This window comes from Hippocampus zosterae, chromosome 11 (genome assembly GCF_025434085.1).
Source record: "Hippocampus zosterae strain Florida chromosome 11, ASM2543408v3, whole genome shotgun sequence".
Lineage (NCBI taxonomy): Eukaryota > Metazoa > Chordata > Actinopteri > Syngnathiformes > Syngnathidae > Hippocampus > Hippocampus zosterae.
Window position 1 is genome coordinate 13,750,820 of NC_067461.1, and position 23,289 is coordinate 13,774,108.

The 23,289-nt window shown below is 42.1% G+C and overlaps 2 protein-coding genes across 2 annotated transcripts; both read left to right on the plus strand.

Moving 5' to 3' along the window:
- The first annotated feature begins 498 nt into the window (after positions 1-498).
- Positions 499-4,735, plus strand: spast (spastin). Its single transcript, XM_052080801.1, has 16 exons — positions 499-900; positions 987-1,070; positions 1,133-1,216; positions 1,438-1,604; positions 1,687-1,799; positions 1,876-1,969; positions 2,043-2,117; positions 2,263-2,334; positions 2,439-2,514; positions 2,613-2,704; positions 2,809-2,888; positions 2,969-3,011; positions 3,091-3,170; positions 3,257-3,327; positions 3,808-3,848; positions 3,930-4,735. The coding sequence occupies exons 1-16, from the start codon at positions 783-785 to the stop codon at positions 4,053-4,055; spliced, it is 1,416 nt and encodes a 471-aa protein (XP_051936761.1). The 5' UTR covers positions 499-782; the 3' UTR covers positions 4,056-4,735.
- Positions 4,736-15,964: 11,229 nt separating this feature from the next.
- On the plus strand, positions 15,965-22,737 carry opn6a (opsin 6, group member a). The gene is made up of 6 exons (XM_052080803.1): positions 15,965-16,184; positions 16,543-16,748; positions 19,808-19,907; positions 20,655-20,759; positions 20,836-21,059; positions 22,128-22,737. The coding sequence occupies exons 1-6, from the start codon at positions 16,046-16,048 to the stop codon at positions 22,596-22,598; spliced, it is 1,245 nt and encodes a 414-aa protein (XP_051936763.1). The 5' UTR covers positions 15,965-16,045; the 3' UTR covers positions 22,599-22,737.
- The last annotated feature ends 552 nt before the right edge of the window (positions 22,738-23,289 follow it).

Below are 23,289 nucleotides of genomic sequence, written 5' to 3' on the forward strand. Positions count from 1 at the left end.
CTTCCCTCGCAATTGCCTCTGGTATGGATCAATGTCTTTTTATTTCTCTATCCTTTTTCGAACTCTTAAAATTCAGGAAACACCTCAGTCTTTATCTTAATGCTGTACAAGTGTTTATTGTTCAGCCAGGAATAAAGCCCACAAAAATTATTTTGAGTTCAGCTCAGTCTTTCCGAGACTACACATTATTTAAATCAAATGTTTATTTGTTCCATTTTGTGTAAAATACTGTATTACACACTCAGTAAATTTAATGTACACATTTGTAAGAAAGTATATAATTTGACACCTGATGCATTCTGAGTGCATTAAACACAATGAGAGAACACAATGATGTAAACCGAAACCGATAATTAAGAATTGTTATCACGTAAATCAGTTAAGCTCATACAAGTGCTTCGTCTTGTCCTCCGTGTGTAGCGTACTGTATTTCTGACTGAACGTAAAAGGAAGTCTTGCTGTTATTTTGGAAGTGTACACGGAAGTAGCTCTCCATTTGCTGCTCGGCAGCCGTAAGTGAGCCGGGCTTGTATGCGAAAGCGGAAGTTCGGGATCGCTTTCGGAAAAACATTTCGTGCAAACCGTGGCATAACCCACTGATAAACAAGAATACAGAATTTTCGAAATAATTTTCAGATGAGATGAAGTATTGTATATATATTGATACCGCTGTGTTTTAAAAGCTATCGATCAGACTTTGCTATTGTGTTTTCGTCCTACTTTATCGCATCATGCCAAATAATATGCTAAAGTCTGAACTATAGAATCGCAACAAGGTAGTGATGTCGGTAAAAACGAACGCGGGTAAAGCCACAGATAGCGATGAAGTGGTTAAAAACTATCACAAGCAAGCGTTTGAGTATATATCCAAAGCACTGAGGATTGACGAAGATGATACAGGTATGTTTGTAGTGTTCATGGGGTACTTGGTTACTCGTTGCGGTCAGTCCTATGACAGCTTTGTAAGAACTCTTGTGTGGTGGTAGGAGAGAAGGAGGAGGCTCTGCAGTGGTACAAGAGGGGGATTGTTGAGCTTGAAAACGGCATCGCGGTAACGATCACAGGACAAGGTAGTAGCCGAGCAATCAGGACAGTGCAGGACTCTTATGTTAAGACAGCTCTTTGTCAACAGGAGAGCAGTACGAGCGGGCCAAGAGACTTCAGGATAAAATGATCACCAACCTCACCATGGCTAAAGACAGACTTGCTCTTTTAGGTGGGAGACAGTCTGATTATGACCCATATATTTCCCTATGGGAACATTTGCCTTAAATTAATGAGGTTTTGGTTGCCCTCTGCCTTTTCTGTGTGGACCCTTTCGCTCGTACCAGTTTATGGTTTTCTAACACATTTGTTGGGGTCTCGTTTATTCTGCACACTGTTTATTTGAGATGATTTTTTAATTTTTGATGATCATTATCGTTGCTGTTTGTACAGAGGCCACATTGGCTTCAAAAGACAGGATTCAACCACAAAACGCTTCAGGTAATGCTCAGAAACAAACAAAACCTCCTCCTAAAAGTCAGCCTGCGGTTCGAGGGGTGTTCAAAAACTCTAGGCCCTCCACAGCAGGAAGACCTCCTTATAGAACCCCTGATTTTAAGGTAAATCACTTTCATAATCATGTGTCCTATTATCATGGTGGGTGAAATGTTTTTATGTGTGTGTGTGTGTGTTGTTGCGAAGGTCACACCACAAGTGGGAAGACCTTCAAAGCAGACCCAGAAGAGGGAATTGAAAAATTTTAAAAATGTAGACAGTAAACTGGCAAACATGATCCTGAATGAAATAGTAGACACGTAAGTTGAAACAATTCACTTTTTGGGAAAAGACTCCGTGCAGTAACGTTTCCATGTTTTTTTGTTTTCATTTCAGTGGCACATCTGTCACCTTTAATGATATTGCAGGCCAGGATTTGGCCAAACAAGCACTCCAGGAGATTGTCATTCTTCCTGCCTTAAGACCGGAGGTAAACATCAGAAGATGTGTCACGGTCACCGTAACGTGCCACATTTCATGATTTGTCAATTTTCCCTGTTTAGCTCTTCACTGGCTTGAGAGCTCCAGCTCAAGGTTTGCTCTTATTTGGCCCACCAGGAAATGGGAAAACCATGCTGGTGAGTGACTGATTTCACATCAATCTCTATATTTTTTCCACATGGAGGGAAGCATGGATGTGCTTGACTCCACAACACTAAAACACACATTTGTTGTTTTTAAATTGTCAGTAATTGATTCACAGCTTTTGTTTTCTCATACCAGGCCAAAGCAGTCGCAGCCGAGTCCAACAGCACTTTCTTCAACATGAGTGCAGCTAGTTTGACGTCGAAATATGTAAACACAGTCAATTTGTTCATGCGATCATTCTCCTTTGTACATTTGTCTGTATTGTATATTTGCCGTGATATGTTCACCATTCCACTGTGATGTTTCTCCAGGTGGGAGAGAGCGAGAAGCTTGTCCGCGCATTGTTTGCAGCTGCTCGGGAATTACAACCTTCTATCATCTTTATTGGTTGGTATTGCACACTTGGATTGTAAATTTACACCCAATTTAGACCCCTTTATCTTGACATTTGAGCAGTCTTGTTCTGGTTTTGCATCCATGTTTAGATGAAGTTGACAGTTTGCTTTGTGAGAGGCGGGAGGGAGAACAGGAGTTCTCACGTCGTTTGAAAACGGAGTTCCTCATTGAATTTGATGGGGTAAGTGGGGTGTGTTTTTAGGCCATTCAAAATGGAATAAGAGGGATGTGGTCACCATTATCTCTGCGTCCTTATTGTCACTTTGGTGTGTTTTTGTGGGTCAGGTGCAGTCAAGAGGAGATGACCGAGTGCTTGTCATGGGAGCCACCAACAGACCTCAGGAGCTAGATGAAGCAGTTTTAAGGTATAGTAACGCATTTATACTTTGTGAGCCGCTGTTGTTTTTGTTCAGATCATCAAATTGTTCTTTGATATATCTTACAGACGCTTTGCAAAAAGAGTGTATGTAGCATTGCCCGATGAGAAGGTATTTGCCGTTCCCACCAAAAATCTCTTTTTTGTTTTTTTTCTATCAACCTTTAAATGTTGACATTATATTTTGTCAGACAAGAGCCACACTCATGCAACATCTTTTAGCAAAACATGGGAGTCCGCTCAGCAAAAATGAGTTGAGCTGGCTTGCAAAGTGAGTTTCTCATGTTTAGCACATCCATATTCACAAGTTTGCTCCCCAGTTTTATGTTCATCACATCACCCTTTCTGTATTGATAGAGCAACTGCAGGATATTCCGGAAGTGATCTGACATCCTTGGCTAAAGATGCTGCACTTGGGCCGATTAGAGGTAAGAAACCTTTCAATTGATAAATGATCACATTTTATCCCAGAGCTAAAATCATAATACATATTTTTTTCGAATGTTAAATCACAAAGGTAATGCACAGATTGTGTATTAGAAACAGATAGTTAACAAGAGGGTAGTCAGCTCAAACACAGATTACTTGTAATTAGAATATATGTTTGAAATGCTCAGTCATTTACAAGCAAGTATGGGTCGGGGTTCATGATCACATTTTGTGGTTCACTCATCCCACAGTTAAGAAGCCGCGTTTGTGAACGCACATTCAAATTGAATTAAGGGTGTGGTGTGATGCAGTCTCCCAAAACAGCATGAGTGGGTAGAATTGAAATTAATGCTTGTATGAGGGGGAAAAAAACAAACCTTTTTTAGAACAAATACCGGGAACATTCTTTTTTAGTGTCTTGAATCATATATATTATTTTATAATCTACAGTACGCATGTGAAATTCTTCTCACACACAGAATTGGGACCAGATCAAGTTCGCCACATGGCTGCGAGTCAGGTTAGTTCATGCAATCAAAAATGTTCCTTCTACTTATTAATATAGAGGTTAACCTCCAAAATGTCCTCTGCACATTCACAGATGCGCAACATCAAGGTGAAAGACTTTGAGGATTCCCTGAAGCGCATCAAGCCCAGCGTTAGTCCATCAACTCTCAATATGTATACCCAATGGAATAAGGACTTCGGCGATACAACTGCATTTTGAGTTTAGTTCATCTGTATATTAAAATGATCATTTGGGGAAAGAAATGTGCATAGTTACAAGACAATGCTAACAGCTGAGCTCTTTTGGCAAACCTTTTCTTGTATTTAACTGGAAGCAACATTTGCATTGACTGTTTCACAGGGAAATTTTGTTGATGCAATGACCCTATCACTCCATGTGTTATTTGATTAATAGATTCCACAGCACTGTTTTTGTATTTTATTTATTCTCAAGAATGTCCTGAAAATTCCTCATTATTCTCCAACCACATGAGGGCAGTAATGTTCTGAAACCCAATTACAGAACACAGCATAGTGGTTTGCTTCCATCAATACAATACAATACAATACAATACAATACAATACAATACAATACAATACAATACAATACATGCTGATTTATATAAATTAAATATAAGGCTCAATAAGTGCTCCCCACAAATGCCAAATTGGAGCAATTGGGGGTGGGGGACAGTTCCGGACTGTTATTTTGGCAGAAAATAAAGTTTTTCTTCTTTTTTTTTCTTTGATGCAATGATATAGAAAGATCATATATGTTGCACTGTTTAAGATTTTCTTCTGAATTACACTTTTTCCAATGAGTTATCACATTTCAGTAACTTGGATGAAAATGCCTGCAGCCACACTCATTTTAGCATTAAAATCTCAAAGATTGCCTTACTTTTTGAATCTGAGCTTCAGTATCGCACTAAGCTTGCTTGAGATATGTCTGCAGCTCCTCGACGACTCTTCTCGGTGGTCTTGCTGCATCTGGAATCAACACATTTTACAAGTAGCCACAGATGAGTGGAATGCAGTGAAACTGAAAATAAAGATCCTCCTCTGCAATGTCGGCCATCACGTTGAGGAATTGAGTGTCAAGAGTGCCGTGTATGTTCATGCACATACATGGAAGAGTGAATATTTTTGAAGAACTGTCGCAGTTGTGATATGTGAAGCTATGCGCCTCTCTGGTCGAAACCTCATGACAAGCCTAAAAGCTAACCAGCAGTTTGCAGATGAAGGTGCTCGTTTGCTCGTTAACTGTTGTGTAATTGTTTACTGGGATGTAGTAAATGTGTGTGCTCAGAGAACTTTATTTTAGTGCTACTTTTTCCCCCCACTCCTAAAACTTAAACCAAATGTGACGTGACACCCACAGGCCTTCCTGTGGTCAAGCCGTGGCGTTAACTGTGGTTCATGTGGTCCAGCAGCTGCATCATCTCTGCGGATGTTTACTCAAAAGTGCAAAATGCAAACATTAATTTTCGCTGATAGAATTAGCGCCACACTGCTGTCCCCAAATTCGTATTTGATTCGACTGAAGCTCGTCAAATGAATGCAGGAACCTGGACCACTTTTGTTTTTAAACATGTCATGACTGAAGAACTTCTTTCACGGGATTTAGTCATCACTTTTTCGTGTTTTCTCTTCACGGAGAGCATCCTGCTAAGCAAACACTTGGTTTCTCTAGGACAGGCAAGGTGGATGAGCTCAGGATGTTTTTCACCACGTCTCCATAAACAACACACGGACGTACAAATCGGGCTCAAACTTGTGGCCCCAAACATTCCTGCAAAGAATTGATGCACAAATAATCTGTATTTACGCAGCCAGTGTGACCTGACAGATGATGTTTGTGGTCCACTGATAGGTTTAAGACTCTCAACAAATTCATGAGTTCTGTGACGGTCTAGTGGATTGATTATGTGATTTGACAACGTGCAGGCAGTGTGAGTTGATTTCATAATCAGTGATTGTGTGCATGTGAATGGCTGTCTACATGTGTCCTGGTAGACAACATAGGTGGTTAGTACAACTAGACATTCTATTTTATCTTCCCAGGATAATTCAGTGAATGCACACATTATATAACCTTGACCTTAAATAGGCTTGTGTATAATGTTTAATTATACATTTCTTTCTCATCTTCTTCTACACTTCCTCTGGTCCATGTTTAGTGTGATGCACACACTGTTACCAAACAGCACAGACCATTTGTAATCCTTTAAACAGGCTGACTGACTAATTACAAATATGAAAATACTTGTGATGCCAGTTAGGGGACACACCTTGGTTGTCATTTTGGTTAATTGTAAATCTTTTTGGAGGAGTACCATCATTTTCGTCCAGGTCTGTTTCATTAGTGTTTTTTTTTAAATAATTCAGTTAAACCACAATTCAAAAGCAAGTGTCAGAATTTCAATGAAAAAAAAAGCCTGAAACTATACTTTTGTCCATATGTCTTTGGTGTGACTGACAGCCTCCCCTCATGGTTGTGTGTCAGAGGCTTCCGCTTCCACGGTGGCTCATTGACGCTTTGACCACAACATCCACTTGAGGGAAAACAGAATAGCTGATCACTTGATACCACCAAGTGAAAGAGCCCACCCTGTAGACGGTAGAATAATAGTCATCACAGCAAGAACCCCTCTCTGCTTGAACAAACAGTCTGGGAGTGTTTCTTCAAGTGGCTCCTTAGGAATGATACACGGTTGGGAGGGTTTCGTTGAAATGTGTTGCACGTGTGTCACTTCAACTCCTCAACGGCAGGGATTATTTTTGTGTGTGTAGGTATTAAAATATGGGAAAATATGCCCTTGAAGTTGCACAAAAATGTGGAGGTCAAACAATCATCACTCTTGATGTCATAAAAGATTTGAAAAATGTTCTGGGGCTTCAGCTCACTGGGAAATCGGAAGTCCACAAGGTTATTTGGCATTTTCTTCAGATGTTTTATCATGAATTGGACCGTAATTGTATACTTGAAATCGAATGGTGGGACATGTGTTGTTGTTCTGGCCGCATGGTACAAATGATAAATATAAAAGAAGGGAAACTGAGCTGCACTTTTCCTCACAGAAAAGTAAGATAGCAGAGTTGCACAACTCCACTCAACTCATCTTTATTGATATAGTACTTTCACAAATTAATTGGTCATTCTTTACAATAGAATGCAAGAGTAAGAAACTTGCATCCTCCCCTTCAGCATGGTTGAGTATACAGACGTCTGTGTTTGTACACGTGTGTAATCGTAAGCAATTTTCAAATCTTGCTTCAAACATGACCTAGTTTAAGGAATGGCAACGATTTGATATTGTAACCAAATTAGGTTGATGATAGTTGACCCTTGTGAATTTATTTTTTTATTTTTTTTATCAGCGCGAATCAGGAGTCGACCAAGTGTGGTGGTATTCAAATCTTGGTAACAATTTACATGTTATATCCTTTTCAAAAACATGCATGTGAGTCTATTTGAAGACACTAAATTGTCCATCGGTGTGAATGTTAGTGTGAACGGTTGTTTGTCCATCCATTTTCTGATCCGCTTTATCCTCACAAGGTTTCGCTCGCGGGGGGGTGCTGGAGCCTATACCAGCCGTCTCAGCTGGTTGCCAGCCAATCGCAGGGTATGCAGAGACGAACAACCATCCGTGCTCACACTCACATCTCGGGACAATTTCGAGTGTTCAATCAGCCTGCTGTGCATGTTTTTGGAATGTGGGAGGAAGCCGGAGTACCCGGAGAAAACCCACGCAGGCACGGAAAGAACATGCAAACTCCACGCAGGGAGGCCGGAGCTAGAATTGAACCCGGTATATCTGCACTGTGAAGTCGACGTGCTAACTGTTTGTCTATATGTGCAATGCAATTGGTTGTTGACCAAGAAACTGAAGAGATGGATGATAGTCGAACATCACCAACAGCGGGCGATTTTGGACGCAATATTAACCAGCCATTAAGTGTCGCTAATGGATTCTTGGCAAATAGACATGAAATACTTCAATATACCTGAATTGCCAGGAGAGATTTCTTACATTCCGGGGCACTTCCATCACCATGAGTTGAAAGACGTGATTCAGGCTAAGCACAGTGAAGGGCCCTCAGGACTACCATGTATCCACTTTCCACTACTGGCTGCTACTGTTCCCGCTGGCTGCACACCTAATATGACCGCTCATTTACCTTGTGACTGTTATTGTTCGGTCTCATGGGAGCATGGAGCCCAACCCTAATCGTGTGTCCAGTGGCAGTGGTCTGGTATGAGCACATTTATTTTTCTTACTCTGTTTATTTAGGGTATGCTCAAATCTGTGGGCGTGTGAGAGTGGAAAAAATGAGTGTTAGTATACAGATATGCACACATGAGCAGTCCACACTTGCCTTAAGAGGGTTAAATCGGAGCTCCTTTAAACATGACAGTTTTGATGTAATTTTGTTTCCATAGAACTGAAATGATTGCTACATGTACATGATCATTACATCGTCCCCTGAGAAACTGCAGTTCAAAACCAACATGTTGTGGTTTGTATCTGTTGTCATTCTATGTCAAATAACCCGCAGAGACAAGCTCAGCGTGTTTCCTTTTCATTTTTTGCCAAGCCAAGCCAGCTCTCAGCGCTGATATTGATGTTTTCATCCGAATGTCTGCATGAAAACAAATAAAACAAATGTCCTGCGTTGTTGAACTCCGTATTTAATTAATACAATCATCTTCAAAAAGAAAATTAAGCAGTCCTACAGTCTTCATTAACACAGAAAGGCTTACTCACCTGTTTCAAATACAAGAATGTCGCATTGGCAGCAGTATGATACGATGAACTTGAAGCGTGACAGCAACACACAAATGTATTCATATGAAAAACTATTTTGGATTGTTATATTTGTTTTATTTTTGGACTGGAAACCTTGCACGTTTGTTTTTTCTAAAGTCACAGCACATTACTGTGGGGTACTTAGGGGGCAGATTGTATGAGTGTAAAAGGGCTGTTGGTGTACATCTTGGTGCTTACTTGACTCCACTGAGGATTTCGATTGGGGCTTTATCCAAATTCTTTTGGAAAGAATGTATAATTTGTTGCCATTTCTTGGAGTGGACGCGAGATAAGTATAGGCATTTTCTCTGCTGTCAAAACCACAAAGCTGCAAAATGCGGGGACGCAAGTATCAAACTCGCTGTCGTGCCTCCACATGCCTTGCTAAACCATAATCTTGGTAATGTCTGAGAGATCACGTGGAAGCCAAGTCGTTGCAAGCATTGACCTTTTGAGTCGAATCACATTTGTGCAAACAGGGAGTCTGTTCATTCTGAGAGGATCTTATTTGTAAGCATACTCTCCTTTCCATATGACGCTGAAGATCGACATTTCAAATTGGTCAGAGGTGGACATGTTAAGACTAGGCCTTGATACTAAGGGGTGTGGGGCACAGTGATGTTGTGCTGCGGGCTACCTTGCAGTGAATTCCTTCAGCTCATGTGCAGCCAAGACACTCCATGAAGAGTGTAAGCGCTGCAAGGACTGAGCACTATCCTTTGTATTATCTATCTGCTGTATTTCCATCCTCGTTCATGTAAGGACAAGCGCTACCTCTGACCTCAGTCAGGTTAAATGTTCAGCAATCACACAATTAGGGCATTCCTGTGGGTCCATAAATAAACATGCAGAAGTAAAAGGAAACGAGTGCCTTGCCATTGAATCGTGATCGTGTGACTACAAATAAAAGGCAGTGATTTAGCTCAGCAAGTTGGAGGTGATGATGAACTTCAACTGCACTTTGTGAACTCTTGAAGTGAAAGGGGCGGCCCTCGTTAGACTTTTACAGCTTGCAGATCACTGAAAGGTGTTGACATGTACTCAAATGAGCTCACACACCACAAGAGTCATTAGGATTTTATTGTCAAGAGAGCATAAACAATGTCATAGCCGGGATTCCCTTGTCTGTTTGCAATTTTGCTATACTGTTATATACACAATATACACGTTAAAGCTCACGCCCGTTTTATTTGTACAGGATGTGGTGCAGCTTATACTTATGAGATTGTGTATATCTGTTTGGCAAGTATTGAGAGAGTCAAGCAAACCTCACATTCCTGCCTTGGCATTGGGGTTAGGCCTGAAAGGACTGAGGCGGTTTTCAGGCTTAGGGCCTTGCAGATCTGAACATGTTGCCATACACTCTGGTGTATCAACCTGACATATGAAATGAGATTTATACCTACCATACATCACATAGAAGTACAAACATGCATACAGTACAAACATACGTGCATAGATAAATACATATATGCATACATACATGATTTTGTAATGCGGGAGGAAGATGCAAGTGCCCGGAGAAAACTGACACAAGCACAGAGAAAACATGCAAACTCTGCACTGCAAGGTCCAAACCGAGGTTCAGTGCTGGAACCTCTGACCGCGGGGCAGATATGTGAACCATGGTTCACATATCTGCCCTATGTGGAATTTTTGGAGTAAAAAAATGTCCGGAGGCTTCTTAGGGATTTTGAAGGGGCCACATAAACGTAAAGGTCTAAAGGGCGGTGAAGAGTTGGCTTCTTAACTAGGTGCAAATATGTCTCATGGGTCAACACTTGCAGTCAGTATGTCATCTTTGTATATATGTTATTTAAGTGAGGGAGTAGCCCTCTAAGCACCCATTGCACACGGGTCAGCTTAACGACCCCACTGGGACGCCAGGTCAGCTGAGGTACTGTTGATGGGGGTCGGGGATTTTAAAATGGATTTGAAATGCTTGCGTGATGTGACTTTGAACCCGACGGGAAGGGTCATGCATGGTGAATCTTTCGCACCGCAGACAGAGGCGGCCTTGTGTCACAACACATTATTTGGAGCGACAGTGATCACAAGAACGTGGAGGTCACAAGGTGCATTCAGGCTAACGCAGCTGTAGAAGAGCGAGGCCACTAATCTCCTCAATCCACAGACGGTCTGAGAAGAGGATCCAGGGGACAGTGTCACTTCATAAAGCTTTCGTTATTAGCAGCTAGGCGAGCATTCATGTTGCTGCATGCAAAAAAACCACATCTGCGCAAGACGTGTTTTAATCACAGAATTCCATTTCCGCATGGAACTATTGCCATATTTTTGTGAAATATCTTGTGCCAAGAGCCGTGTGCAGACTTTTCTGGGGAAAAGTTTAATTAGACTTCCTTACATAATTAAGCTACTTAAGCAAATATATGGAAGAGAAATTTTCAAACTTGGCCAAAAAAATGTTTGGATGTGGTTTTGGGCCACAGAAGCAACCCACCTTACCTCTTGGTCTCCACACATGCAGGAGACAAGCTTATCAATTGCCCTTTTCTTTTCATTGAGTGGAGCTAAACATAAGTTTATCACCGTGTACAATTCAGTAATTTTCAGGCAACAGTGTAGACCCTTTTGTCTCAGATAAAAGCAAAAACACAAAGGCCCTGAAATTTTTCCCTGGAAAAACTGTCACATCTCCATATTTGTGGCAGGGCAAGTCCAGTTGTGACTGTTTGGGAATTTCGCAGACCGTATGGCGTCTTATCACACACAGTCGCACAATCAGGTGTCGAAGGCGGTCTCCAAGTGACTGTTCCACAAAGGCCAACTTTACATCATTCGCAAGCAAGTAGAGATTTTCTTTTTTGATTGTCACACATAGAGTCGACCGCATGCCTCTCTGCACTGAATTAAACAGATTGAGGGGAGCCGTTTCCATTGAATTGCAATCAAGTCGGCTGTGTTCCCTCTCACAACGGCGCAAACGCCCCCATCTACCTACGCCCATCTGGGGAAATACCAAAAGAAAGAAAACTCCACCCATGCGCAGTTAGACTGTACTTTACATGAGACTTGCATAGGCACAAAAATAGGTCCCAAAGTGCTTCTTTCCTGCCCGCAATTTCCATCAACTTAGTCTGCCAGCAAGAATACAGTACAGCACTCACAGATGTCAAATAATTGTACGTGAAAGCAGCAGCCTTGACCTTTGGCGGCAAGTGAAAAACAATTGTCTGTTTGTACTTCAAGCTGAGTCACTGCCTAAACTGTGAGTCTCAGACGTGGAAGCGGAGTTTTAAAGGAGGTGAAGAGCTCTCGGGGTGCATATCATGTTCAGTGCAATATCCTGATTGCATCAACTGCAAGGCATTTGGGGAGAAACTTTGTCCACGTGAAGCACAACTGTAACACGAGCGACAAAAATGCAATGACGGCGCCAACCATCAAAATTTGACACAACTCCTCAGAGACTCAGGTTCTCTGGGGAGTTGAGGACATGCCAGGGGCAGGAAGGTGTGTTTTTTAGCTTTTTGTTTTTGGACGTTTTCCATCCTCACCTATAGGCCAACTGAATGTCCCTTTCAATTAGCCCAGCACACCCGCAGAACCCTGTGGGGAAGGAAAAATTCCCGCTAATACGGCACCATTTCTAGGCAGTTTTCCCTCCTGTTCATCATCACATTTTCCTCAAGGGCACAAGCGCAAATGCGAGTGGAATTGATGTTTTGATCACCAGTAGTTTTGTTACCCATACTTTGTTCAAAATCACTTTCTTTGAAAGCAATGGAATGTCCAAATCTGGATAAAAATGCAGGTTGTCTTACTTCACGACATCATTCCCCATGATCCAGGAAGAAACCTGCTAAATAACACGCGGAGTGATACGACTTCACAAATTTCCCGATTCTGAGAGGATTTCATTCTCTCTTTCTGCCAGTTGACTGTGGGACCGTTCTTGTTGCCTCAGAATGCAAATGTAGATTTCCATTTGCTTGCCTCATTCTCTATGAACCAGAATGTAGCCTAACAAACCAACAATCATTAAGTGTGCATTTGGGAATTTTTGCTGATTGAAAAAAAAATGCCCTAGAATTTACAAATAAATGTTGTGGTCCGATCATCATCCTCAGCGAACCAGGAAAGGGCCTGCATTTGTACTAATGGATGAACAACACTTTGTCACTTTTGTTTTGAGTGTTCTGTCTCACTGGACATCTCCACCTCATTGAGTGCTATTCCATTTTGTCGCTGTGAAAGACATGAAATGACACCTTCCTAATATGGTACAAGGGCCAAGCCCCAATTGACAGACAGGCCAGTGTGTGGAGGCTCGCAACAAGCACTCTCTGTATTGGAGCAGCCTCATTTGGAGACAAGGATAAAAAACGTGTGTGGACCTTTTCAGGGAGATTCTGTATTGCTCTCTCGAGCGAGCCTATGTCCCAGTGTGAAGAGGGACTTTGTTGCCCTTTCACAGTTTGCACCCCATTAACACACCTTCACAATAGTATCTATGTCTGTGACTTTCCATTTGGAAAACTGAGTTTTGACGTCACATGCCGGCCTTAGGGGGGACAAAGTAAACCAGAGAAAAAGTTATCATCTCAAGCCCCAAGTTACAGTGGCTCACTGTTGGTGCACATTTTTTTGGTATCCAGGAGAAAATATACCTGATCTTTCTCATACGTCTCACCTCATCTTAACACCAAAGTGAGCGATGGACTGACAACGCAGAGAGCACGGTCAGCCATGTGCAGCACCTGCTGATTGCTGTTTTCCCTGTTGAATTTCAACCTCGTAGTTTAGCGACGGTGTACTCTTGGTTGCCAGCTGTCCTCAGCACCTCCATGCAACACGCACTTTCACGACACACAACTGCTATTTGTGCTGTCACAGACAACATACGTCGGGCATCTAGTTATTATGTTCCTTAAATTTAATACCCTTTTTATATACTTTATTAATTTCACAAGAGGATTTGGTGGGGGCAGATTTTCCAAATCTCTTCAGGACAAAACCTGAATTAGAAATGTGGTTCCTCACTGAGATCCATGCATTCATTTTCTGGACAGTCTGTCCTTGTAAGCTAAATTTGATCAAAGCTGACATTGGGTGGAAGGTTGTGTACACCCCCCATGTCTGGTCGTCAGCCAATCCCAAGGCATATATGGACTAACTTGTATCACTCAACATTCACGCCAGGGGACAATTTAGACTCTTCAATGAACTTATCATACCATCAACAAAATGTGCTTACTTGATTAAAAAGTTACAAATCAGTGAGCCAATAAAAACCGACTCATAAAGAGCCACCCCACCCCCTGACCTGTTTAATTGGAAATGCCTTGCTCAAGAGCATCACAGAAACAGAACTAGCATCTCTCCAACAATCTTTAGCAGTTTCACCATTCCTGCTGCACCGAGCCACCCCTCAAAAAAGTATAAATATAGCAAGTTCACATTTGGCACCTATGAGCGCGGTTTCAGTCAGAAACCGTTCTCACGTTATTTAAACTGGAAGGCTCGTTCCACCGAGGAATCCGCTAAGCTCCGGAACTCTGGTCCCGCACGCGCACTGATCAGTGCAGAGCTTGTTTTTCACGCGACGTCTCTCGGTTGAAGGCAGGGGCCGAGCGATGACTGGGCTCTTGTGTTTGCTGCTGGATGGGTGACAGCTTAGGTCAGAGGTTCATTTTTCTCTTAGCTCCATCGCTCTCTCTCACTCGACCCGGCGGCCCAGCAGCTCAAAGAAAGGATTTGACGGAGGGGACTTCGGAAGCTCCGAGGCATCTGGCAGCAGCAGTGGCCTTCCCCTTCACATCCTGAGGGCCAGCAGAGCGGCTCTGTGGCAGCCATGAGACTTTTTTTAAACAAGGTGCACACTGTGATTTCAATACAGAGAAAATTGTGCAGGCACTTGAGATTCCTCCTTTTGTGGCAAAAAGTATTATGACGAGAAGGTAGCAGGAGGGGTGGTAAAGTCTACATTGAACAAAAGAAAGCGAAATCATCCCAAACCCCCGAACCCACCGCCTACTGTATCGTTTCTCTTTGTACGGCTTGCAGATGGTCCCATCGTCATGACTGATCATTGAATCAGTCTGATGATCTGAGAGCATTACTCACATCGTTTGATATTCTGGCCTCAATTACATCGAAGCGCCGCCACGCAAGTGTGACGTCAGCCATCATCACACACATCAACCTTGTCTTGCGGAAGTGATTTCACCTCTCTTGAGGAAAACCAATGTGTTATATGCTATGAAAAAAGGCTTTTATTGATAGCTTGGACAGGGCTGAAATTGCTGCCAGACCACACAACACAGTGTGGGACTTTTTCCCAGCAGTTCTGTTCATGACTTCCTCCATGCTGGGATGATGTAAAGCGACAAGTTGTTTTTCCAGTAACTCCCTTGAAAATCTGCATGGCGGCATCGGTTCAGCTGATGGAACAGCTGCTCTTTTGCCTCAAGTAACATGAGAGGATCTTCACCGCTGTCACGTCCAAGCGCAGAGCCAGCTGCAGCACGGCGTCCTTGTGGGAGGGCTCCAAACAGAGGGAAGCCGCTTGCATGGCTTTGTCTTAAGGGTTTAATCACCGCTATTGCTCCTCCTAGTTAATCCAAACAACCCGTAGGCTGCACAATATGTTGGGAATTTAGTTTTGGCTGGTACTTAGTTTGTTTTTTTGTCTTTATTCCATTGGCTCCAACTCAATTAAATGCGTACACAGATCATCAAAGTTCTATTCTTTGCTCTGTCATTTCTTTTACATTTATTATAAATTAAGTGCAAAATATCTTGTTGCACGCCACACAGTGAACCCAACCACACACATGCAGGCGTGCACAGGGACTCAAGGGTTCAGTGCCTTGCTCAAGGGCACCATGAGCCACGACCCCTGCAAATGTGGGTTACAGTTAATCCCTTTGTTAATTAAATAATATTATTTGATTGTTATTTCGGTATTTGGTTCAAACAGTGCAAATCAAACAGTGCTGATATATTCAAGAACCTGAATTAAAAGTCCACATTTAATTAAAGTCCACATTTTATGACTTGAACATAAAAATGCAACTATTTGTTTTCAAGAACTACATTCTGGATGCACATTAACGGTGATGAGAATCCCTTTCACTTGCTTCTTCAACTCAGAGAAAGTTTAATATATGGCTGCATACGTTTTGCAAAAATGAATCCTGGTGATTGTTCAAGACTATTGTTCTTGCCGGCGAGTATTTCCCACCAAAACATCTCTCTGCTTAGTTGTTATCAAATATTTGGGATTAGCTCTACCATCCTTGGGACAGTGAGCTCTGAGGTATTAGAGGCCGTGTCTAAGAAGGATTTAAAACGAACAGACCGTTCGTCTTGACTGGAGTATCGCAGGAGAGTCCTGTGGAGAGCGCATGCCTTGGCGTAACCCACTCAAGCCATGGAAATAACACTGAAGGCTTTTCCTATGAAGGTTGTCAATATTCCATGGAGGAATAACAACCTGAGTAATCTGCATTCAGAGCCTCCGCTGTCTGAACATGGAGAGACGATCATTGGGATCTACTTGCTGGTTTTAGGTGGGTCAATTGTTACTTAAAACAGTACTTATAGTGGCAGACTTGACCTACTGATGATGTTATTGTCAGATATTATTGTCAGTGAGAGCACCACAGACAAAGTTTAAGGTTAGGTTAGGTTAGAAAAACAAGGTCTCAACGGTTCATGATATTACGTCATTAAATTGCTTCTCAAGGGCCTAGGTTCATCCATGAAATGACCGAGTTAGCAAGCATTTTAATGATACGACAAAAAATAAAATGCAGTGATCTTAATCACAGTGTAGTAAAAAAGCTAACCATGCATTCTAATTAATCATAATCTTTGACTCAATTGTTCCACCAATAATCATATGGTTAAAATTGTGTCCTTTTACAGGTTGGCTGTCGTGGTTTGGTAATAGCCTCGTGATGTTTGTCCTGTACCGACAAAGGGCTTCTCTACAACCTACAGATTTCCTCACTTTTAATCTTGCCATCTCGGATGCCGGCATCTCAGTATTTGGTTACTCTAGAGGAATTTTGGAAATATTCAATATCTTTAAGGACGATGGTTTTATAATCTCCTGGATTTGGACCTGTCAGGTAAAACGATCACTCCAATTCCAAAAAAGTCACTAACACAATCATGTTCTTGAGTGATGCCACATGTATGCATCTGCTTCGTTAATTTTGCCAATCCCAACTCATGAAGTAAATTAAAATAACCTGTCTTTGAGTGGCATAAGGTACACATGTGAATACGTGTGTGTGAAAGGGATTTCGCGCGTAGCTGCATGCATGTGTGCTGAAGGTCAAATCTGTAATAAGATTACCGCACGCGGAGGCTTTTACACAAGGTAACTCTCTGACCACAATATCAACTGTTAACAACCAAAAACATCAAAAGAAGCTGAAGAATGTTTCCATAACCTTCCTAAATATTCATCGCAATGACCGGTGAGTAATTATCGTGTCAGTGGATTAAGCAAAATTGCGTGTCTAGAACTCACTGGAGCACGAACCCTCGAAATCAGACGGAGTGATCTCATATCGTTCACATTCAACTGTGACGGAGAAAAAACATGTATCGCTGAGCCTTGCTTTTTGTTTCATCTGAAAAAGGACGAGGGCAGGGCTCTGCGAAAGGAATAAAGTAGGGAAAAAAGTGAAAGTGCATGAGAAGCATTAGCCGGTTTTGACATGAATCATGATGAGACATGAGCGGCTGCAAGCTCTGCCTGATCCGGGCGTTCTGCATTTTATTTCTGTCGTTCTCCAAATGGCTCAAAACAGGGTGCTTACACAATTTGAAGACCGCCGCTATCTAATGAGATTTCAATGACTTAATGTCACACGTGAAATCAGACATGGAGGAGCGGCACAATGTGAGGGTGAGGGTAACGTGATGACGGACAGTAATAGGATTACGACTAAGAGAGATCAAGAAAAGGGCTCAAGTCAGAGACCGCTCGTGTCACCTGCAAATGGCACAACAGGGGGTGTCGGGGGTGCACAATCAAAGCCAGATGGAATCCAAGTACAGTCGTATCATTCAGTTTAAGGAGAGCTAGGATTAAAAGATAATCAAACATTTGTCTTTCTAAACAATGGACTTGTGGAAGTAAAAAAAAATCCTCAACCCCAACTTCACAGACAGCATGTAGTGTGTTAGAGGATAAGGATGTAGGTTTCACACAGGCATATTTAAGTAGATCAACACAATTTTGTGGCAAAAATTAGGTGTGCCCCCCGACCCCAAAAAACTTGTGTACACGACAGTATATGGCAGTGGTCACCAACATGGTGCCCGCGGGCACCAGGTAGCCCGTGAAGACCACTTGAGTAGCCCGCCAGTGCCTGGACATTGTGATTTGCTAGTAGAAATTATGATTTAAAAATGCAAACATTGGCAGTACTGTGAGACATTTCGAAACACGATCAAAGTCTGACAATTTAAATCATCAAGTATTAAAAATAACACATCCTCATATTATTGAAGGTATTTTGGACAAATATGTTATTTCAGACGTGTATCAATTTGGTAGCCCTTCACACAATCGGTACACATGAAGTTGCTCTCACCCTCAAAAATGTTGGTGACACCTGGTATATGGTATAGAGATTCTTCTTGCTGTTGCCAGGTTACACAGCAGCAAAACCACCCAGAGAACGAGCAGTCAAATAGGCAGTCGGACACACACATATGGAAAGCAATCCCAAAAAAGACAATTATTGAGAATTTAAATTCTGCTTCTGGAAAAATATGCCTCCAAAGCCATTTTTTAGTTCAAACAACGATCAAGCAAAATATTTTACCTCTGAAAGCATTAAGAGACCAACTCTTAGGGCCCTACTGAAAAATCGATCTGCTGATATTATTTTTTTCAACCAAAATCTGATTCGTCCCCCCTCATCCCCATTAATGAACACATCAGAACACAAGACAATGACAACGACATTCAAAAATTAACCCCCCAAATAAGTGACTGTTGATTTCATTCATTCATCTTCCGAGCCGCTTGATCCTCACTAGGGTCACGGGGGGTGCTGGAGCCTATCCCAGCTGTCCTCGAGCAGTAGGCGGGGGACACCCTGAATCGGTTGCCAGACAATTGCATGACTGTTGATTTTTCTCATTATATAGTGAGACAAATACTATAGGACAGGGGTGCCAAACTCAGGTCCTGGAGGGCTGCTGTCCTGCATATTTTCCAAGTCTCCCCTGTTGCAACACACCTGATTCAGATGATCAGATAGATCATCAGCAAGCTCTGCGGAAGCCTGACATTGAATCTATTCATTTGAATCAGGTGTGTTGCAACAGTGAAGACTTGGAAAACATGCAAGACAGCGGCCGTCCAGGACCTGATTTTGACATCAATGGTTATCGGACAAAATATTGTAAAACAGTCCAAATGGTCTGCCGGTAATACATACAGTATCTTTATTGTAAAAAAGAAAAATCAGCACCAGTCTCAAAAATTCCATACTTTCAAGCATGGGCTTTTTGGTGAGTCTTCACTCAAAAACAAGCACCAGTCTTCAGGTGTGTTACAAAAACAAGAGTATCAAAAGAGAAGTCAAGTCAAGTCAAGTCAACAGTATTTATAGAGCACTTTCAAACAGCCATCGCTGCATACAAAGTGCTGTACATGGAGCGATTTAACATGCACAATAAACAGTAAGACAAATCGGTAATAAAGGCGGTAGAAAGCACCAAACAGTAAAACCAAGAACAAGACAAACAATACACAAGAAACTTATGACTCCACTCAACTGTATGCGTCATCCCTTTTCAATCACAGTTCCGCTAAGCTGCTTTATGGTTAACTGTTTACACTTGAGTGACTTGACTATTAGATATATTAAAAATGCGATTCACGAAGAGCGTCTGAAGTTTTACTTTTATTTTGTCTTCATCATAAGTCATCTAAGTCAGACTATTATATGGCTATTTAGGCTATTAAAAGGTTACCTAAAAATACCAATGCAGCACATATAAATGCAAAAATGTGTTTACATATGTGAACATATCAGAAGTGTCCCATAAAGAATGACGCTCAACCTTGGAAGTATCGGTAAAGCCCATAACAAAATCATCACTAAAATGTAAACATTGTAAATGTCCTCATTTTTCTATGCATCTTTGTGCATCCATTCAGGTGGATGGTTTCTTCACGTTGCTATTTGGCCTGGCGAGCATCAACACTTTGACCGTAATCAGTGTCACCAGATACATCAAGGGATGCCACCCCAACAAAGGTCTGATTCTGCTCTCACACCAAACAAGCTTCTCACCCGTGTCCGCAGTACAGTCTTCACATTCCACTAGTTCCTGCTCCAGACAGGGGTTTAATAAAACCTTAATACCAACTTCAGAGGTGGAAACAACCACTACTTGTCCCCTGTGATTCCACATGCCAACATGTCATGAAGTTCTTTAAAGTGACTGTTTGTATTTTTGAGTGCATGTGATGACCGTTTTAATCGTGCCCATGTTTGTGGTCATTCATCAAAGTCAAATCTGTCATTTAACATTGGCGGTGACACATTTGGTCTATGTGGGATAACATTTGATACGCATCATTTAGGGTTGAACCTGTAAACCACACTGCACCATTTGATGCCTTATAACACAAAGCAAATTCTACAGAAGGTACTGCAAACTCCACTGTATGTCACAAGGCTTTATTGACATATGATAAGTGAGCCGAGCACAGAGAAGTGGTTTTCTTCCAAAGAACGCAAAGCTGTGTGTACCTAGTCAACAGAGGTCTTTTTTTAAATTATTATTCTCTTGTGTTTGTTAAGGTTGTTATCATAAGAAAGGACCTACTTGCTCGCTTATTGTCACATTCCGGAATTGATAAAAGCAAAAATTCCTCCTTGTTAAGTCTGTTAGTTGCCATATTTACGCTTTGTCTTCACTCATTCATGAGAGATTCTTGGAGAGAAGGTGGCACCTTAATTCAGTGTGTTATTAATACACTTAATCCTTTTTTTTTGTAGGTTGCGGCATCAGCATGAACACCATTGCAATATCACTGATCTGCATTTGGACCGGAGCAGCATTTTGGTCCATTGCACCATTGCTGGGCTGGGGCAGTTACACAGGTCTGTAGAAGGAGGATATTTTGACTGAAAATATCCTCAACTTCTTATTCTCATCATCACATATCCGACAATGCAGATCGAGGATATGGAACCTGTGAGGTGGACTGGTCCAAAGCCAATTACTCCACTATCCACAAGTCTTACATCATCTCCATTCTCATTTTCTGCTTCTTCATCCCTGTAATGATCATGCTCACCTCCTACGTTTCCATCATCAACACGGTCAAAAGCACTAATGCCATGTCAGCCGAAGGTTGCCTCACTTCCCGCCAAAGGAAGGTGGAGAGAGACGTCACAAGGGTATGCAACCCCCCCCCCCCCCCAAAGTAATGCTGTTTCCAAACTTTGTGTTATTTTTGCCATCACAGCAGGACGTTAGGCCTAGAGGTGAGCTTGTCTGCTTCACAGTTTTGAGGTTAGGAGTTCAAATCTTGGCCCCAGACTTCCTGAGTGGAGTTAGTATGTTCTCTTGATGCTTGCATGGGTTTTCTCCAGATACTCTGGTCGCGTTCCACATTCAAATACATACGTTAGGTTTATTGAAGATGCTAAAGTGTCTTTAGGTGGGAATGTCAGTGTGAATGGTTGTTTGACGATATGTGCTCTGTAACTGACTGGCAGGTGACCAGTTCACAGCATACCACCGTCAACTGGGATTGTCTTCAAACCTAATGAACTGAGCAGTAGAGAAAATGCATACATGGAAGTAGTAGTCACTGTTTTTAAACTAAATTGATTTTAAAAGTGAACCATGTGAACCCCTCCTTAACGGGCAAATGCAGGGACTCAAGGAAAAGTCAAAATACCGCGCTGTAACCCCTTAATCCAGTCCTTCTCTAATAATGAGGCGGGCCCACCCGGGGAGAGGGGTGGGTGCAGTACGATGGCAGCGAACATGCTTTTTAGAACTAGAATAAAGTATGATTGCACATTTACTACAGTAGGTGGCAGTGGCACTCTCATCGTTAGAGTGTGTGCAGGTAATATCAATGCTCAGGTGCAGGGGTTTTCAACATTGCTGGAGCAAAGAAAATAACATTCATATGTGAGCTTTAGCTTATTCCTTAAAGGTGTAATTATGAGAGAGAATAGTTGTTTGTGCCCTGTGATTGACATCTTGCCCAAAGTCAGCGAGGGTAGGCTGCAGATTACATGCATCCATACTGAGGATAGGCAGAATACAAAATGGATGGACGTTTGTGTGGCCTGAGTGTTCCTTCAGCAATTGTCCTATACAGTCTCCCCCTGCTGGCCATTAGAGAGGATGTGAACTTGCACTCAATTCATTGCCTGCACAGCATACAGCCCATGTTTTTTCTTCGTCTTCTCGTAATCCTGACGATTGTGACCTCATGTTCCTCCCTCTAGATTTCCATTGTAATTTGCACGGCTTTCATCATGGCCTGGTCGCCCTATGCAGTCGTGTCCATGTGGTCTGCTTGGGGGTTCCATGTGCCAAGCACAACCAGCATCGTCACCCGGCTCTTCGCCAAGTCGGCCAGCTTCTACAACCCGCTCATCTATTTCGGCATGAGCTCCAAATTTCGCAAGGACGTGTGCACCCTGCTGCCATGCGTAGGGGAAAACGGAGATGTGATCCGTCTGCAACGCTTTAAAAATCTGAAGTTTAAGGGTGAGGCCACGCCCCCACCAGCACCACTTCCTGTCCAGGTACTGGAGGCCAAATACACAGTGAAAGAAGCGATGCAATACAATCCTGAGAGTGACTCGGGAGTCAATAGTCCTCCTCGGACTCCTCCATTTCACAAACAAGAGATCTTCCATATTAATTTGCCCTCACATATCGAAACATCAGAATATTTCTGTGACAGACTTTAAAGACTGAGCCATTTTACTCGAAACCATACTTGAATTATTATATGAAAATAATGAGAGAATTTTCTATTTTTTCCTCTTATTCATCTTAATAAAAGATGTAAAATGCATGACTACTTTCAATAAATTATTTCTGTCTGCAGGGGCATGCTGTGATGTCTTTAAAGGAAAGCTACATGTGTGGTTTTGATTGGTAGTAATGAATTAGTTTAGCTTGGGAAAACATGAGAGCTGAAAAATACACCTCTATATTGATATGTTTCGCTTTTATGGCAACATTTTCAACACGTGGGTACATCCATGTTGCCGGGTCCAATGAGACGTAACGTTTGTATATACTCCCCGTCACTGACAATAACCGCATTTGAGAGTGAGGAGGACACTAAGAAAAACAATGCCATAATGCATTGCAAAAATTTGCAAAGGGTCATACAGACAAAGATTCACGTTGGCAGGTTATTTGACAATTCTTACATAGTGTATTTACGTAAGTTTTGTCAGATTCATAGAGAAAGAGTGATTGACAGTTTTGAGATGGGTCACGCCACGCAGGTGACATTAAAAACCAACACCGTGCCGAGTGTTTTTAATAAGCCAGAGAAGTTGGAGCTGAGTTGAACTACCCGAGGGAGGATCTGTGCTTACGCTCAAACTTTCGGGATCCCCAGTGACGCAGGCGGGGCCTGCGTTCGTA

Excerpts from the sequence above, each read along its gene's own strand:
- opn6a (XM_052080803.1), top strand. The coding sequence starts at position 16,046 with ATGGAAATAACACTGAAGGCTTTTCCTATGAAGGTTGTCAATATTCCA. Across the intron at positions 16,185-16,542 it reads GATCTACTTGCTGGTTTTAG|GTTGGCTGTCGTGGTTTGGT; the intron begins GTGGGTCAATTG and ends GTCCTTTTACAG. Across the intron at positions 20,760-20,835 it reads GGGCTGGGGCAGTTACACAG|ATCGAGGATATGGAACCTGT; the intron begins GTCTGTAGAAGG and ends CCGACAATGCAG.
- spast (XM_052080801.1), top strand. The coding sequence starts at position 783 with ATGTCGGTAAAAACGAACGCGGGTAAAGCCACAGATAGCGATGAAGTG. Across the intron at positions 1,217-1,437 it reads AGACAGACTTGCTCTTTTAG|AGGCCACATTGGCTTCAAAA; the intron begins GTGGGAGACAGT and ends CTGTTTGTACAG. Across the intron at positions 2,515-2,612 it reads ACCTTCTATCATCTTTATTG|ATGAAGTTGACAGTTTGCTT; the intron begins GTTGGTATTGCA and ends ATCCATGTTTAG.